The sequence below is a fragment of the Rhinopithecus roxellana genome, chromosome 1 (genome assembly GCF_007565055.1).
Source record: "Rhinopithecus roxellana isolate Shanxi Qingling chromosome 1, ASM756505v1, whole genome shotgun sequence".
Taxonomy (NCBI): domain Eukaryota; kingdom Metazoa; phylum Chordata; class Mammalia; order Primates; family Cercopithecidae; genus Rhinopithecus; species Rhinopithecus roxellana.
In genome coordinates, this window is record NC_044549.1 from 177218058 (window position 1) to 177234626 (window position 16569).

General features: G+C 44.4%; 1 protein-coding gene across 3 annotated transcripts in view; it reads right to left on the reverse strand.

The window, feature by feature from the left end:
* The window catches only part of GALNT15 (polypeptide N-acetylgalactosaminyltransferase 15), a 126744-nt gene that overhangs the window by 57904 nt on the left and 52271 nt on the right, over nucleotides 1-16569 (reverse strand). Inside the window, exon 11 of one of the 3 annotated variants that reach the window (XM_030933450.1) lies at nucleotides 762-3137. The exons of 1 other annotated variant lie outside the window; for it this stretch is intronic. In XM_030933450.1, coding sequence (XP_030789310.1) covers nucleotides 2979-3137 — 159 coding nt within the window. In that variant the 3' untranslated portion in view covers nucleotides 762-2978. Of the gene's footprint in view, nucleotides 1-761; nucleotides 3138-14365; nucleotides 14413-16569 lie in introns of those variants that run through there. One more of the 3 variants, XM_010377160.2, reaches the window with a different exon arrangement.

Sequence of the window (16569 nt, forward strand, 5' to 3'; positions counted from 1 at the left end):
CTGTGTCATGGCTGATAAGGACTTTGTCCACAAGCATCCTACAACTTAGCAGAATGTCTTACACACACACACACACACACGCTACAGTCTTTGCTGGAATATAAGACATATCTTCCACTCCCTGGTTTAAATTTATCCAAAATTTACTCTGTGCAAATGTATTTATGTATGAAAAGCCACATTCTGAAGAGGAAACACAATGGTAGATATATAGCAACAACAACAGCAAACACTGAAAATACTCATTTCATGCTTCTCTTTCTCAGAAAAATTACAAGCCATTGGCCTCACAACTCATCAAGTACAACGTCAATTTTCCCACCTAATTTTTATTTAAAATATTTTATTCCTATAGTACTTTCATTTCAATTATTATTGCTATAAATGCTTTTCTTTTTATCTATATAATATTATGCTTTTCTTTCCAGAGTTAGAAGAGTATTACTATCTATGCAGAATCTATTATTCCCTGCTGTGTTCTGCTATAGAGTATTACATGAACAAGATAACGTGTTTCCCTCATAAAAGCAATTTAAAATCCCTTTCAGGCTGGGCACGGTGGCTCATGCCTGTAATCCCAGCACTTTGGGAAGTCAAGGAAGGCGGATCATGAGGTCAAGAGATCGAGGCCAACATGGTGAAACCCTGTCTCTACTAAAAATACAAAAATTAGCTGGGTGTGGTGGCAGGTGCCTGTAGTCCCAGCTACTCAGGAGGCTGAGGCAGGAGAATGGTGTGAACCCAGGAGGCGGAGGTTTGCAGTGAGCCGAGATCACACCGCTGCACTCCAGCCTGACAACAGAGCGAGACTCCCTCTCAAAAATAAACAAATAACAACAAAAAAAACTATTTCAAAACATGTATGTCTGTCCCAGAGAAGGGCACAGTGACCCTTAAGACAGTTCCCTCAGGATGGCCCTGGACTGTGGGCCAGTGTGCCCTAAGTGGAGGGTGTGTGAAGAGGAGGTGGTAAGGGCCAACTTGTGAGGGATTTTCATGTAACACTAAGGAGGTCAGGTTTTGTCCACAGGAAACTGGGAGCCACAGCAAGCTTCTGAGCTGAGGAAGGTGGGATAATGTCCCCAGCCATGATCCCTGGGAAAAGCAAGGTCCATCCAAAGCTGGAGGCTAGATAGCTTCATCCTTAGTCGCACCCCAAACCTTCTTCCCATCCCACCTCTTCTCTTTCCCTCCTTCTCCCGCTACTGTTCATTCATTCAACAAATGTCTGTTACCCATATACCATATTGCAGATACTGTTTTAGACACTCCAGTTAATCACAGAAAAAATAGTGACAAAGCTTCTTCCTCCCTGGAGCTTGCAGAAACACTCTCTCATTATGATATTTGCATATGCCTGTGTCTTTCATATGGGCCTCTTGAGCTGTTTGGGGGCACAGGCCTCCATGTGGAAGAAGCCAGGAATATGGCTTTTCCCCTGAGGCCCAGCTGCATCCCTACCCTCCCCATGGATTGGGGAACGCTTCCTTCAATTTCATGTGATGCTTCAGTATTTTTCCAGTAATCTCCCCTGCTTCTACAGGACTAAACCGGTTCAATTTCAGCTTCTGTCACATGCCATCAAAATGTTCCTGCTAGAAAGGACCCAGCCAAGAAAACTGGAAGGAATTTCTTGATTATGTCAGGACGCAGGACCAGTCCTAGAGTGGAGCCAAGGGCCCTGTGGCAGGATTCCCACAGGTGTCTGGATGGCTGGGCCCTGTTTCCGTTCTAGGGCCTAAGTTGGAGACCGAATGTGCATCAGCCATGTTAGTCTAGAAAGCCTGTGTTATAAAAGACTGTGCCTATGTATGGTTTAGTTCGGGTTTCCCTGAAAGCAGAGCATGAGACAAGGACTGGATGCAGGTAGTTCATGGGAAACAGGAGTGTGGGAGTGAGGACGTGAGATGGGGCAGAAGGTGGGGCCAATATACGGACACGTTAAAGTTGCCCCTTGATTCTGTTGACCTTAACAAATTTACAGGATGATTTCTACAATTATCCACCTGAAAGACAAAGGCCAGGCATCCATCTACTGGCTCCTGTCCCCTCAGTGACTGGCAGTTATCCTGGGAGTGTTAACTGTCCTAGCAAGCCAGGGTGCTTGCTCCCTGGATGTTTGAGTAACTCTGCCTTCAGAGAAAACCCTGGTGCATAATGCAGAAGATGCTTAGCACAGGGCTCAGGGAATCTGAGGCTGCACAGAACTATTCAGCAGCTGTGCTGGAAAGCAGAGGAGGCCTGAGGACATGTGATACAGGCACCAGAGGTGTCTCCGCCATAGCTTACTGAACTTTGGAGTTATGTTTTAAATTATATGACCTCAGTTTGGGTGACATGCCCCTGGCATAGATGAGGTTGTCTCTGGCTCATATGTGGAATATTAGCCTCTGCCAGGACTCCAGTCTTAAGCATGGGTCTGGTAAGAAAGAGATGAGCTTCCAGAAGTTCTAATGAGGTTCTCATTCAACTTTGCACTGTCTAAGTGCCGATGGTGAGGCTGATTTGGGGGGACTCAAGAAGTATGCACATTCTTCAAAACATGTAGCTTTCTCTACTGTATACCCCAACTGTGCTGACTTCCTTAAACCTTTGATTTGCCCAATGGTGTTAGGATGCCTGGCCCATCCTCCAGCCTGGGCCAACTATTGGCATTGATCAGTGTAGCAGTGGTGCACAAATCCTGCTGCTCTCCAGGCTCAGAGTCCTGTTCAAAGCTCTCCTGTGTGGCTGCACACAGTAGCAGAGTCTGCATCTGGAATGCCTGTTCCTCTCCTTCCTGGCAGCCAGGCTCCATTTAGTCTAAGGATTTTGTGGCCAGGAATGTTATCTGAGCTGTCACCACCATGCTTTGTCACCCTCAAGTGAATGACAGGAAATGGATCGGCGAGACCTGTCAGTTTCCTTGCTGCTGGCATCACTCAGGTTCAACCATGAACATCACACTGTGAGTCGCTGAGGAGGTGGAGAGAAGCCACTCAAATGTCTCTGCCAGACTTCAAAAGAGCTTTAGGAGATAGAAGTGGCTTATCGATTGGTGCCTGTTCTTCTGTCTTGATTGTTGCTTTGAGCCACGCAGCTGTATTACCATGGGTGCCTGCCACTCTCCTGAGGGTGCAGAGCCTGTCTTGTGAGACCTGAGAAAGAAAAAGTCACCAACCCCCAGGTCTGGCTGGAGTCCCCTCCTTACTTAACATACACAATTTCACAGAACACCAACATCAGACAAGGTCATTCTGTGGCGGTGGCAGAGTGAGACAACACCACCACACTGAAACAAGAATGCCCAGCAAACTATGAAAATGACCAAATAGCTCCTTCTCCTGGCACATATGAGGGGTGTTTATCAAGTACAGCTCCAGCCTGCTCTGTTCTTCCCACAATCTCCTAGATACAAATTGTTAGGCCGCCCAATTATAAAATTATCCCACTTTCTGACAGCTCCCGAGCAAGACCATGCTTCCCAATCTTCCCCAAATCACCTAACCCAAGCCCTGACCTCCTGAGAAGCTCCTCTGGACACCGTCCTACTGAGACACCCATGGTTCCTCGTGTGGGTGGTCTTCCTTGCTGCAACAACTGCCAATAAACCTAACTTTGATCACCCAGAGGTATGTTCCTCGTGGTGCTGGCGGGTGGGCATAGCCCCAAGGGAAGCCAGCCAGTGCCAGTCCTCTGCACAGGAAGGAGGTGCTTCCTGGGCGCCCACTGCATCAGCTGCGGAAGTGATCCCTGGGAGCCATTTGGCAAGGCAAGCTGGGCTCTGACCTGAGGGAACCTTTGTTGGTTGGCTCTTATTGCGGATGTTTTGGTGTCCAGTGTCACATCCTTGGGCCTCCTTGGAAATCAGCCCCAGCTGTGGTCGAACTTCTGTGGGGGCTCAGATTCATCTTGCACGACATCCAGGTCAGGACCCATCCTCTCCACATTTCTGCCTTGGGGCCTTCTCTAACGCCTTGGGAGCCTGTTCTGCTCTTGTAACTGCAGCCTGCGAAGTGTACTGCAGGGAGTGAATGGCCTCGGGTATAACCTTCAACCAGTAAGGGATGAGAACTGGTGGGAAAATGTCTCAGTCTGCAGTTCTTTAGGTAAATAGTTCTGGAACATGTTCTGTGGGCATCTCAGAGTAGAAAGAATCAAACCCCCTTCCTCATAGCACCCTCACATTGACTTTTCTTCCCTCCCTATCTTACTCTTCCCTCTCTCTCACTCCTGCTTCCTGGGATTACCTCCCAAATAAATCACCTGCATCCAAGGCCTTGCTCAGGTTCTGCAGTTACATTACCCTAAACTAAGACACCTCCCCAGCAATTCCTACCACCACCTCCTTCTTACAGAATTTTCTCTTCTTTTTTGAGACAGCGTCTCTCTCCATCACCCAAGCTGGAGTGCAGTGGCACAATCACAGTTCACTGCAGCCACTACCTCCCAGCCTCAAGTGATCTTCTTGCCTCGGCCTCCTAAGTAGCTGGGACTATAGGCATGTGCTACAATGCCTAGGTATTTTATTTTTATTTTTTGTAGAGACTGGTTTTTGTCATGTTGCCCAGGCTGATCTCGAATTCCTGGGCTCAAGAGATCTGCCTGCCTCGGCCTCGTAAAGTGCTGGGATTACAGGCGTGAGCTACCATGCTCAGCCCCTACAGAGTTTCTTAACCATAATATTGCCCAGAATTGTTTCCACCTCCAGCTCTAATCAAGATTTCCCAAGCTCCTGGCCACAGAGATTAGTTCAGGGGCAGGCACATTCTGTAAGTCAGTTCAGTCTGAGTAAACAGTAGAGCTTTACAGGGGATTCTGGGGCATAGACTTAGGCTCAGTCACGGGCCTGTGGGCATATGGTGGCTTAAGGAGAGCTGCACAGTTTTGCTACTTTGATAGGTGGAGTCTACTTCCCCTTTGATAGGTGGAGTCTACTTCCCCTCCTCCCTCAGCCTGGGCTGGCCTGTGATTGCTTTGAGCAAAGGAGTATGCTGGAAGAGATGTCATGTCAGTCCCGGGTCTGGCCTTTAAGAAGAGGGGCGGGTTCCCTGTTGGTTGCTGGAGATGTTCAACCACTGTGTAAGATAGCTGCCACAGAGATGACAGAGAGAAGTCTTGAGATTATATGGAGAAGGGAGGGCCCAGCTGAGTCCAGCCCGCCAGCCGCCCCTGCCGTGTGAGAAGCTCTTTTGTACCCTCCAGAAAAGAACAGCCATGAGCACGGTGGCTCACGGCTGTAATCCCAGCACTTTGAGAGGCCAAGGTGGGTGGCTCACTGAGGTCAGGAGTTCAAGACCAGCCTGGCCAACATGGTGAAACCCCATCTCTACAAAAATACAAAAATTAGCCAGGCATGGTGGCAGGTGCCTGTAATCCTAGCTACTTGGGAGGCTGAGTCAGCAGAATCGCTTGAACCCAGGGGGCAGAGATTGCAGTAAGCCGAGACTGCACCATTGCACTCCAGCCTGGGCAACAGAATGAGACTCCATCTCAAAAAGAAAAAAAAGAAAAGAAGTTGCTGTTTTAAGCCACTAAGTTTAGGGGTAGTTTGTTATGCAGCAAAAGATAACTGGAACAGTGTAGTGGCAGTCTGGAATTGTTACAGCCACATGCAGAGAGTCTAAAGTCATCCAAAAAGTGATCAGGACAAAGTCCTCTTAAATTTGACCTCAAGTAAGACCTCTGAAGTGTCTAAATTTTAGCTCTGTAATTTTTTCTTTTCCACTTTAATTCTGCTTGTTTCTAGGCACAAAAGAAAGATGTTGTGACCACTTTAGTTGAAGTTCAACAAGCATGTATTATGTGCCTATGAAGAGTCAGACACTATGCTAGGGACTCTGGGCAAACAGCTAAGCAAAATTTGTTTAAACTCTAGTGGAGGAAACATGTTTTTGATCATTTTAAAGCAACGTGGTCCATGTTAAGACAGAGCTACATATGCAGTGCCCCAGAAGAGGGGTAATTAACTCACCCCGGGGGTTTGAGGAAGACCCTCCAGAGACATGATGCGTAAACTGAGTCATGCGTGATAGGTAAGAAACTGATAAAAGGAGGAAAGGGCATTCTGTGCAAAGGGAACAGAGTATGGCTAGAGCAGAGACAAGCAAAAGGGTGTTATATTGAGAACTACAGAAACTTTGGTGTTCAGAGATGGGGCAAATAGCGGCAGGTGAGTCCAGAGGGTGAGGCAGGGTCAGGGAGGAACTTGTACTCAGGCTGTGCTGGGGAGGCGGGGCATTACTCTGAAGGTAATGGGGAGTCACAGAAGAGATTACGGAAGGAGAGTGCTTTAGGTTGATCACTCGGGCTCTAGTGTAGATCGAAGGTGTTTGCGTGTGTGAATCTGAGGTTCATGGGTAGAGTCAAGGCTGAAGAAACACTTGGAAATTACCGGAATATAGGTGGATTATTACTTCACAATACATATTTTAAGGATCACTATATGCTGGGCATATCCCCATGGCAATGTTTGAAAAAGATTGTTATTTACAAATATAGGTCTATTTTGTGTCCCACTTGGCAAATGCATCAAAAGGAGCACTCAATTGCCTTCCTGGAATTATTTTTGAAATATCTCTGCCTTCCCAGAAACCAGGGAGTACATATTCAACTCTATCTGAGTCTGTGCTGATGTAAACTTCAGTGAAGATGATATTTTGCAATTTTCTGATTCATGAGTGACTCATCAAGTCATCCAAGCCAGTGGTTCAGAAAACACTTGGGACAAGGCCCTAGAGGTGTGACCTTGGTAAATAATGGATATTTAATAAATATTTATTGTTTTTAAATCTGCAAAGTAATCCTAAGAACTAGAATTCACTCTGGAAAGGGCATAATGATCTGGTTTGTTAATTGTGAAAGTATCATCCAGAAACTTAACTTTGTGCTTTGCAAACCACCTAAAGCACAGCCAGTGACATTTGTCACAGCACACAGAGGTTTTCGCTTTACCAACCCAGCCCTCGTGAGTATCGGCTAGACGCTGTTACCTTTTGTGCTTTCTGAATGGACTAAGAAGGAGAGGGTTAGAACCAAAGGGTTGGAGAATTTTGTCTTAAGCGTCTGCCTTATGATAAAGCCTTGAGAAAATCCAGAGGCCTCTTGATACTACCATGTAATGGCTTTTCCCATTAACGGGAAGCAGATGGGGTTAAAGGGTTGTCACTATTGTTTTAAGCAAGATTCTCACGCAACTTCCTATATCATATGTTTGCAACAAAGTAAGAAAATCATCATATATCCCATGGGAAGCCCACCCCCTTCACTTTTACACGCCATGCTTACTTGCCTTTTATGTTTCTTTTAGAAAGCAAGTAGAAAACCAGACTCTCAAGAGACAAGAATAAAGTGAAAGAGTTCTATTGGTTGTCATACTTGGGCCACAAACTTTGTTGGAAGCTGTGCAATAAAAGAGATCAGAACACCATTGCTTCCCAGAGTGTTTGACCAATTATGACAGCAGTGACTGAGTTCCAGATGGCAGGCACTTTCCTCATATCCCAAACTGAGTACATGGAGCTGGTTCTGGGGCATTGAAGGTTCCTACTTGGGCAGAGGGCAGGAGCTGAATGGATAATATCCAGGAATTGTGAGCACAGGATTTTATAGGTCTCTATCTCAGTGTCCTGCAATTTTCATCCCATGACAGTAAAAAATGAAGCCGAGCCCAATCTTGCCTGAGAGAGGAGGCATCTCAAAATGCAGGCACTGTCCCTGGCCATCCATCCGCCAGCCTCCCACTTCTTGGCTCGCAGAACCTTTGTGAGGTTCTGGGTGGCAATGTGCCCAGCCTTTGCTGAGGTACTTTCCTAGCCACTGTCCCCGCCACGCTTGCTGCTAGGACTCTAGCCAGTGACACAGATGGGGAGGTCTGCTGGGGGGCTTCTGGGCAAGATCTTTCTCAGTAAAGAGAAAGACGTTATTAATGAGGAGAACTTGCTTCTGCCGCCCTCTCCATCCTGTTTGGGATTCTGGGGCCAGGATGTAATGTTTGGTGTTGCGGTGACCATCTTGTGCCGATAAAGAGATAGAAACCAGGATCAAAAGCCAACAAGAATGGTGAGTGGAAGTTTAAAAGAGCCTGGATCACAGATGTCTGTAAGCCATTATACCAGGCACGGAACTGCCTGTCCTCAACTAGGCATGTGAGATGACGGAAGTTCTTTATTTCTTAAGTCCCTGGGAGTTGGTTATTCTGCTCCTTGTACGTGAACTCATCCAAACCAATGCACCTAATTTTGGCAGGTCCTAAAACAACCTCACCCTTATTTTTACCCATTTCCATTTGGACAGTCACTGTTTTGTTTCCTTTACTCACAAATACTGGGAGGCAATCAACTGTGGAAGTTAAATGTGAAGGCCTTGGAACCAAATGAACCTGGGTTTGTGATCTAGGTCCATCACTTGGAAAGTTGCATAGCCTTAGGAAAATTACTCTGCCTGTGGAAATCTCACCCTTCAACTATAAAATGAGATAATATAAAATGGAGATAATAGTAGTACTTACATCATTGACCTATTGTGATTATAAGAAAAAATAATGTGGGTACAACAACTATTACAATGTTGTTACAATATTAACAACAATATTAATATTAATGTTGTTAATATTGTAACAACATTGCAATAGTGATAGTTGTTATTACTATTATCATAGTAATAGTATGTGCTAGTAAGCTAGCTCAGCATTAGCACTTACGGTGGTTGTTATTACTATGATTTCTGGCAGTGAATGCATATGTTTGCTCACGGAGATATTACTGTCTAATGACGTCCACGTTTTTCTCTAGTTGATTTTTCTCCCAACTCTTGAAATGTCATTTTTCTATATCCTAACTCCTGGTTTTTTCTCCTCTATAGTTGAACCCATGAAGTCAAGCATCCAACTCCATGGTAACTGCTAAGAGGAAACTAAGGAAGTGTGGACCATGGCTCTTTGCTAAAAGAAGCCTATAACTTAGTCTGGAATATAATTCTGCAGAACCGTACTGAAACCGTACTGAAAGAGCCATCTTAAAGCAACACATATCACGTGTCCATCTGGATCCCACCTGCAAGGCTAGTGTCATCTGGATAGAGAAATTAGGTGAGGAGGTGGCAGATAGGTAGGTAGAGGGTCCTGAATACCTGACAAGCTGGGCGGTGGGGGCATTACCTAAACCAGTCTGCGAGGGGATATTATAGCCAGGGGCATGGAGCGGGAACGTCAAGGAGACAGTGGTGGTTCCATCATCAGACAAACCAACCCACTATCTAGAGTCATGTGCCAGAGCCTCCCATGCAGAGTGGTCAAGGATATGCTCAAAGAGTTGACTGGAGATTCTCAAAGAGTTACATTCCTTTTCATGTGACCCACATCAGGGAGTGGTGGGGGAACAGGACTTTGTCTCCAAGATAAAAGTCAATAGGCCTCAATTGTGGCTTCCACCTGTGTACTCAGATCTGTACAGCTGCCTGTCCCTTGTGCATGGTGAAGGCTCACTAGACGATAATAGCTGGGGTCAGCAGCATGACCAGTAGAGCAACAGAATGCAAAGTAGACATAGGGCTGGAGAGCTTGGAACTGTCCATGAGTTTGAGGAAGGGGAGGTGCCTCAGGCCGTTTGTTTTATCTGGAACCAGCCTTGGATATGCCAACACTGACATGTGAAGGGGCATGATTAGCTGGACTGCCCCAAGCATAGATGGTAACAGGCAGGAGGCACCCTGGACTTGGCTGTTAAACAGGTTTTATGAGCTTGTATTGGCTTCGGAGCACAAGGAGTGAGGTTTGTTGGCCTGGTATAGCCCTGGCCTCAAGGCTTGCTTTTGGAAGTCCCTTTCCTTGGTTTGACTTCTACCATTTGTGTTTTGAAGTCTGGCTAAATTGAATGCCAGAGATCAGAGTTCATATAAATAACCAGAGGTTATTGCTTTTGGACAATCAGAGCTTGTGTCTGATTGTCCTTACATCCCAAACACAAAAGATTTGTGCGTTAGGGGGAGCGTGTTCTTTGCCCTTTGTGAATGTCTTCACCACAGTAAGATAAAAACTAGAATGTTAAACTGTATCTCTTGGCACAGTTTAAACTCTTTGGCTTGGCTAAGATACTGAGAGTTATTCTGTGCTTCTGAGCAGCCCTCCCTTCCATGTTTGTATTCTTGTTGCAGTCGTGGACTCATTAAGAAAGCTCGTTTGCTCAACCTCTGTTAACAGTGAAGACCCCTGGAATCTTTATGTCCCCCAAAGAAAGAAGACTGTGGGCTACAGTGTCAATGTTTTATTATTTGATTTTTTAAAATAATTTGCTTATTCCTACTTTTTTCTAAAAAGGACTGGAGTCGGGCCGGGCGCGGTGGCTCAAGCCTGTAATCCCAGCACTTTGGGAGGCCAAGACGGGCGGATCACGAAGTCAGGAGATCAAGACCATCCTGGCTAACACGGTGAAACCCCGTCTCTACTAAAAAAAATACAAAAAACTAGCCGGTTGAGGTGGCGGGCGCCTGTAGTCCCAGCTACTCGGGAGGCTGAGGCGGGAAAATGACGTAAACCCGGGAGGCGGAGCTTGCAGTGAGCTGAGATCCGGCCACTGCACTCCAGCCTGGGCGACAGAGCGAGACTCCGTTTCAAAAAAAAAAGAAATAAAATAAAATAAAATAAAGGACTGGAGTCTGCTCATAATGAGTACATATGCTATACATGGTTTCCCTCTTTTTTTTGTTATTTTTTGCTGTTCTGTTATTTATAACAGAGAAACACTTTTATATTTTTAAAGCTCATTCGCTATTTCTTTGGTAATATTTCTCTGTTTACTTTTAAAGAATCTGTAATTTATCTCCTACAGTTGAGTCAAATACTGTAGTCCAGGGGGTGGCAAACTATGACTGTTGGCCAAATCTGGCCAATGACGTGTTTTTGTAAATAAAGTTTTATCAGAATACAGCCATGGTCATTTGTTGATTATTGTCCATGACTCCTTTTGTACTACAATGACAGAGTCAAGTAGTTAACAAAGTTAACAGAGTCTGCAAAGTCAAAAATATTTCCTGTCTAGCCCTCTACAGAAAAAGTTTGCTTTTGAAAGTTTTTTTTTTGAAACAGAGTCTTGTTTTGTTGCCCAGGCTGGAGTGCAATGGTGCAATCTCAGCTCACTCCAACCTCCGCCTCCCGGGTTCAAGTGATTCTTCTGCCTCAGCCTCCTGAGTAGATGGGATTACAGGCACCCATCACCATGCCCAGCTAATTTTTGTATTTTTGGTAGAGATGGGGTTTCACCATTTTGGCCAGTCTGGTCTCGAACTCCTGACCTCAAGTGATCTACCTGCCTCGGCCTCCCAAAGTGCTGGGATTACAGGCATGAGCCACCACATCTGACCTGAATGCCTAGTCTTACTGGTATCTATCCCACCCGGCAAGGCTGCTCTTTTCCTCTCTGTCCTGTCCAGGGAATTCATCCCTGTTCCTTGATTTTCATCCCCAACATACTATGCAAGTCATTACGGAAGTCTTAGCTAAAAGTCTGGGGTGATGGAAATAAGGCAAATAACTTTATATTGAGGACTAGATACCTAATCCTAAAATTCCTCTGGCAAGTCACTCCTGCCCTCATTAGAGATACCTTCTTGATCATCTCACTCTTTATGTCTTTATCATATTATTTGAACCCATCTCTTCCTCAATACTCATATCTGAATCTCCCTCGCTCTATCATGGAGAGCAATCATGCACTTCACTCCTAACTTCTATGGTGTACTTCTATATCCTGTAACACTGGTATGTATCAGTTATAGGAAAATAACTGAAATATATGAGGTGGAACATTTTTTGTGAGGCTGGAGGAACCTTGTTTCATCAGGCTTCGGGTTTCTTCAAGAAGGGACATCAATTAGTGGAACACTCATGGCCTCTCTCCATTCCATATTCACTTTTCCCCAGGGAGGAAGGATGTCTAATGTTATAATAAGATTGGTATAAGGACCGGCCAGGCGCGGTGGCTCACTCCTGTAATCCCAGCACTTTGGGAGGCCAAGGCAAGCAGATCATGAGGTCAGGAGATCAAGGCCATCCTGGCTAACATGGTGAAACCCCGTCTCTACTAAAAATACAAAAAAATTAGCCAGGCGTAGTGGCGGATGCCTATAGTCCCAGCTACTTGGGAGGCTGAGCCAGGAGAATGGCGTGAACCCAGGAGATGGAGCTTGCAGTGAGCTGAGATAGCACCAGTGCACTCCAGCCTGGGTGACAGAGCGAGACTCCGTCTCAAAAAAAAAAAAAAAGATTGGGGATAAGGACCCAGTCCCCCAGACTCTTTCTCTTGGGCACAGCTGCCTAGAAGCCCATAATCTGGCCTTGCAGTTTGTAGGATAGGTTCAACTCAGGGGAATGGGGTTATCTTGTGCATGCGTTGAGATGACTGGTGAAACAAAGAGTAAACTGTGATAAGAAAGATAATTCTTACAGATGCAAGCTTTTGGTAGGACAAGTCATGTATGTTTGGGTGGGTTTCCCCATTAGGAAACATTGAGACAAGGATTTGTGTGCAAGTGGTTTACTTGGAAGATGAGCCCAGGAAGCACTAGTAAGGAAGTGGAGAAGGGAATGTAGCCAGTTAAATATGCATTATCAAGCCAGATACCACTGTGGGTGACTAGAGCTTAATCCCATGGTAAACTCTGGGGAATGGTGTAGAATGTGCACCTCAGAGCTATCCTATGAGAGAGGTGAGGGAGCTGAGGTATTTATACACCAACTCCTGTCAGTCATCAGTTGAGGACTGCTTTTGGGGAATGTGACTTCCAAGGCTTTTCTGGCCTTCCCCACATCATAAAGCAGTCTTCTTTGGCTTTGGGGAAAACAAAACAAAACAAAACAAAAAGCAAACAAACAAAAAAACCATGTGAAGAAATACAGATAACTGACAGTTGGAACCTTTTTCCAAGAAAGCTGAAGCTGTAAGACCAGAGGGATGTGGGTGGGGCCAGAACACTCAATGGCACTACTATAGCCTCTGGTGTTGGAGGATAAATTTGGTATCTCTTTCTTAGTTATGCATGCTTTAACTTTACTGCAGGACCTAAGGATTAAGACAATCAAATCTTGGGCTTTGGCAGGATTTGTTTTCCAGTCACCTAATTTCACATTTGGCTATTAGATGTGGCTATTTTCAGAGGCCACAAGTCCTGGCCCATCTCCAGGGAGTCCCCTATAGTTGCATCTATGAAAATCCACTGTATAGGGGTGATCTGCCTGCCAGAGCCCCAGCTGCCTCCTCAAGATGAGGACCATATTCCCATCAGTATTGACAGCACTCCCAGTATCCCTATTATTCCAAATCCATAGTAAATGGCATTTCTGTACCCCTACACTATGGATTCCCTGAGGAGAAGAGCTGCCACTGAGAAGAGCTGAAAATCTGAGCTATTAATTTATTTGCTCAGTGTTCTAAAAATCCTTTGGAGAAACTGATGCTGTTCGCTCCATCAAGATTGGTCAGTTGAAACTGGTGGTGAAAGGGCATGGAGGCCCAGATAGAGGAAAAGTAAGAGTGAAATAAAAATTACCACAAGAACCTGGTGCTAGAAAAGCAGGTTTGCTCAAAGAGGAGAAGTAGAGGGAAGTTGGGGCAAGATAAAGAAAGTGAGGAAGGGACAATATGCACACAAATAGCAAGAACAACAAAAAAAGGTTAAAAAACTTCCCTGATCAAAAAAGCAGAACCAGTGGACAGAATGGGAAAGAGGAAGAATGCTGAGGGAAAAGAGGAAAATGAATTAACAATGGTTGTTATTACATTGAACAAGATACATTATCCTGGCTGGGCATAGTGGCTCTCGCCTGTAATCCTAGCACTTTGGGAGGCTGAGTGGGTGGATCACCTGAGGTCAGGCAAGCTGTTTATGTGTGGTGGTAACTTAGTGTATTGGTATTATGTAGAGCCTTCAGTGATAAAAAAATATAAACATCCCATACCCGTGGAAAGAACTACTACTCCAGCAAAGATCCTCATAATATTAAAACAATGCTTAGGACACACTGCCATATCCAAAGGGCACATTTCATGTAAGAAGGAGTTGAAACTGGAAAGAAGATTTGAGATTGGAGGGACTATTATTATTATTATTATTATTTATTTTACTTTAGGTTCTGGAATACATGTGCAGAACATGCAAGTTTGTTACATAGGAATACATGTGCCATGGTCGTTTGCTGCACCTATCAACGCATCAACCTGTTATCTAGGTTTTAAGCCCCGCATGCCTTAGGTATTTGTCCTAATGCTCTCCCTTCCCTTGCCCCCCACCCCTCGACAGTCCCCAGTGTGATGTTCCCCTCCCTATGTCCATGTGTTCTCATTGTCCAATTCCCACTTATGAGTGAGAACATGTGATGTTTGGTTTTCTGTTCCTGTGTTAGTTTGCTGAGAATGATGGTTTCCAGCTTCATCCATGTCCCTGCAAAGACATGAACTCATTCTTTTTTATGGCTGCATAGTATTCCATGGTGTATATGTGCCACATTTTCTTTATCCAATGGAGGGACTATTATTAGTACAGGAATGATAGGTCTAGAATCCTGGAAATAGCACCTCCTTGGTTATTGTGCTTGATATATCATTTGAAATATGCCCAAATCAAGGTATTTGAATAATCGGGGCAGGACTTGTAGGTGCTTTGGGCTTTGCCCGAAAGTGATCACAGACAATTTGCACTTTAAGAACTTCTAAAGAACAACATAAATAGTTTACATAATAAGTAGAGTTGTGCCCAGCAAGGCAGCCCGTATCAATGTTTTGCACAATGTTTGCACAACTCTACATATTATGTACACTATCCTTGTTGGTTTTTTTTTTTTTTAATGCTTTTTAAAAATGCAACTTGTTTGCATTTTGTTTGTCCAAATTTGGTGACTGGTCACAGATCACTTGGTGTCCAACTGGCTTTTTCATAGCCTTTCAGTAGAAAAATAGAACTCCCTCACAACAAGCACAATAACCTGACCTCTAAAATGTCAAGTTCTGCTGCAGTGGTGCCATCATTATTGTCACTGAGGACTTTTCAATCACCATGTCTATGTTATTTGGAATTCTGAATTTTCCAGTGGGATCTATGGCATTGAGACCAAAGAGGAAACAGGTCAGGCCCCCTCAAGGGAGGATATCTGCTCTTACTATTGTAATACAGCATAAAGAGTGTGGGACTCTAGACTGCTGGCTGGACACTTCTCTCTGTTCTCCCCAGTGGGATAGTTAATAATGATGATGAACTTGGTGGGGGTGGTAACAAAATTCAATCTTGAAAAACAAACAACAAAATCCAATCACAAAATTCAGGTAGACAAGTGAAACCAATCTCTTGGGAATCAGATCTCTCCACTGACAAGTTTCTCTACTTTTAAATTGACCATTATGGATAAAATGAATGCTGAGTTCATAGAGAAGAAGAGAATTTGAACACTTGGTTACACTAAAGGAGAAGGTCCTTTTAGAACTAAATGGTGGCGTCTGTTTTATTTAAATTAAGGGTCCGTAAGTACCAGCCAGGGACTGAGTTGACAGCCACTTCTGTGATAAAGTAATAAATCATGGAGCTGGTTAAGGAAGCAAGAAACACCACATTCTTGCTTTGTTCAACCAATTAGGCAATAAGCCATCTGGGTCCTTTTGTTAATTACCACCAAATACAACTTACACAATTGAATTCAGCCTTTTATTTAATTATATTAATTTATCCCAGCAACTTCAAAGACCCAGAATGCCAATAATAAAGTTCATTTAAAAAAACAGAAGTCTTTAAAAAATTTTTTCTTCAATCACTAATACTCTTTACACGGTTGCCATCTGATAATTTTTAGCTCTGTCTCAGTCTCAGGATTTAGGGAAATTTGTTTTAAATATAGATGAGTCTGAAGTAAGAAGACAGTGGCTAAAGTCTCTTCTCTAGATGGGATAATGAATCTACCTAGAACTGTTTGTGATGATGAAATGTTCTGTATCCGTGCTCATCAATACAGTAGACCCTAGCCACAGGTGGGTAGTGAGCATTTGAAATGTGGCCAGTCCAGTTGAGGAACTGAGTTTTAAATTTTCTTTGATTTTAATGGATTTACATTAAAATGGCCACATTTGGTTAGTGGCTACCATATTAGACAGCACAGGTCCAGAGTGTGTTCTGAGGAAGGAGAAATGCAGTGAATCCTTGACTAAGCAGGTAGACAATGAATACGCAGCTATGATAGGTATTGTTTGGAAACACTGCTCTTCCTGCCCAGTTTTTCTTATTTGAAGGATACTGTGTTCTGAGACAGCCCAAAGGAGATTAGCATCTTTAGGGGAAGATTTCTAAGCTGACCATATGGAAAGGTAGGTAACTCCATCTGGGGAAAAATGAATATGAATGGTGTTTATTAAATAGCAGAACCCATCCCATTCGGCAACTCTTATGGCTGAACTAGGTAAGCCAAGTCATAGCAAGGAAAGTCATTTAGCTCTTACTAGTCTCAGCTGTGCTCCAGATGAGCCGTGTTCTTCCCATACTCATGGACATTCAACCTGTGGACATATTTGGGGGTTCCAGACAGTTATATGGGCTCAGAGATGGCCCTGTCCGCTC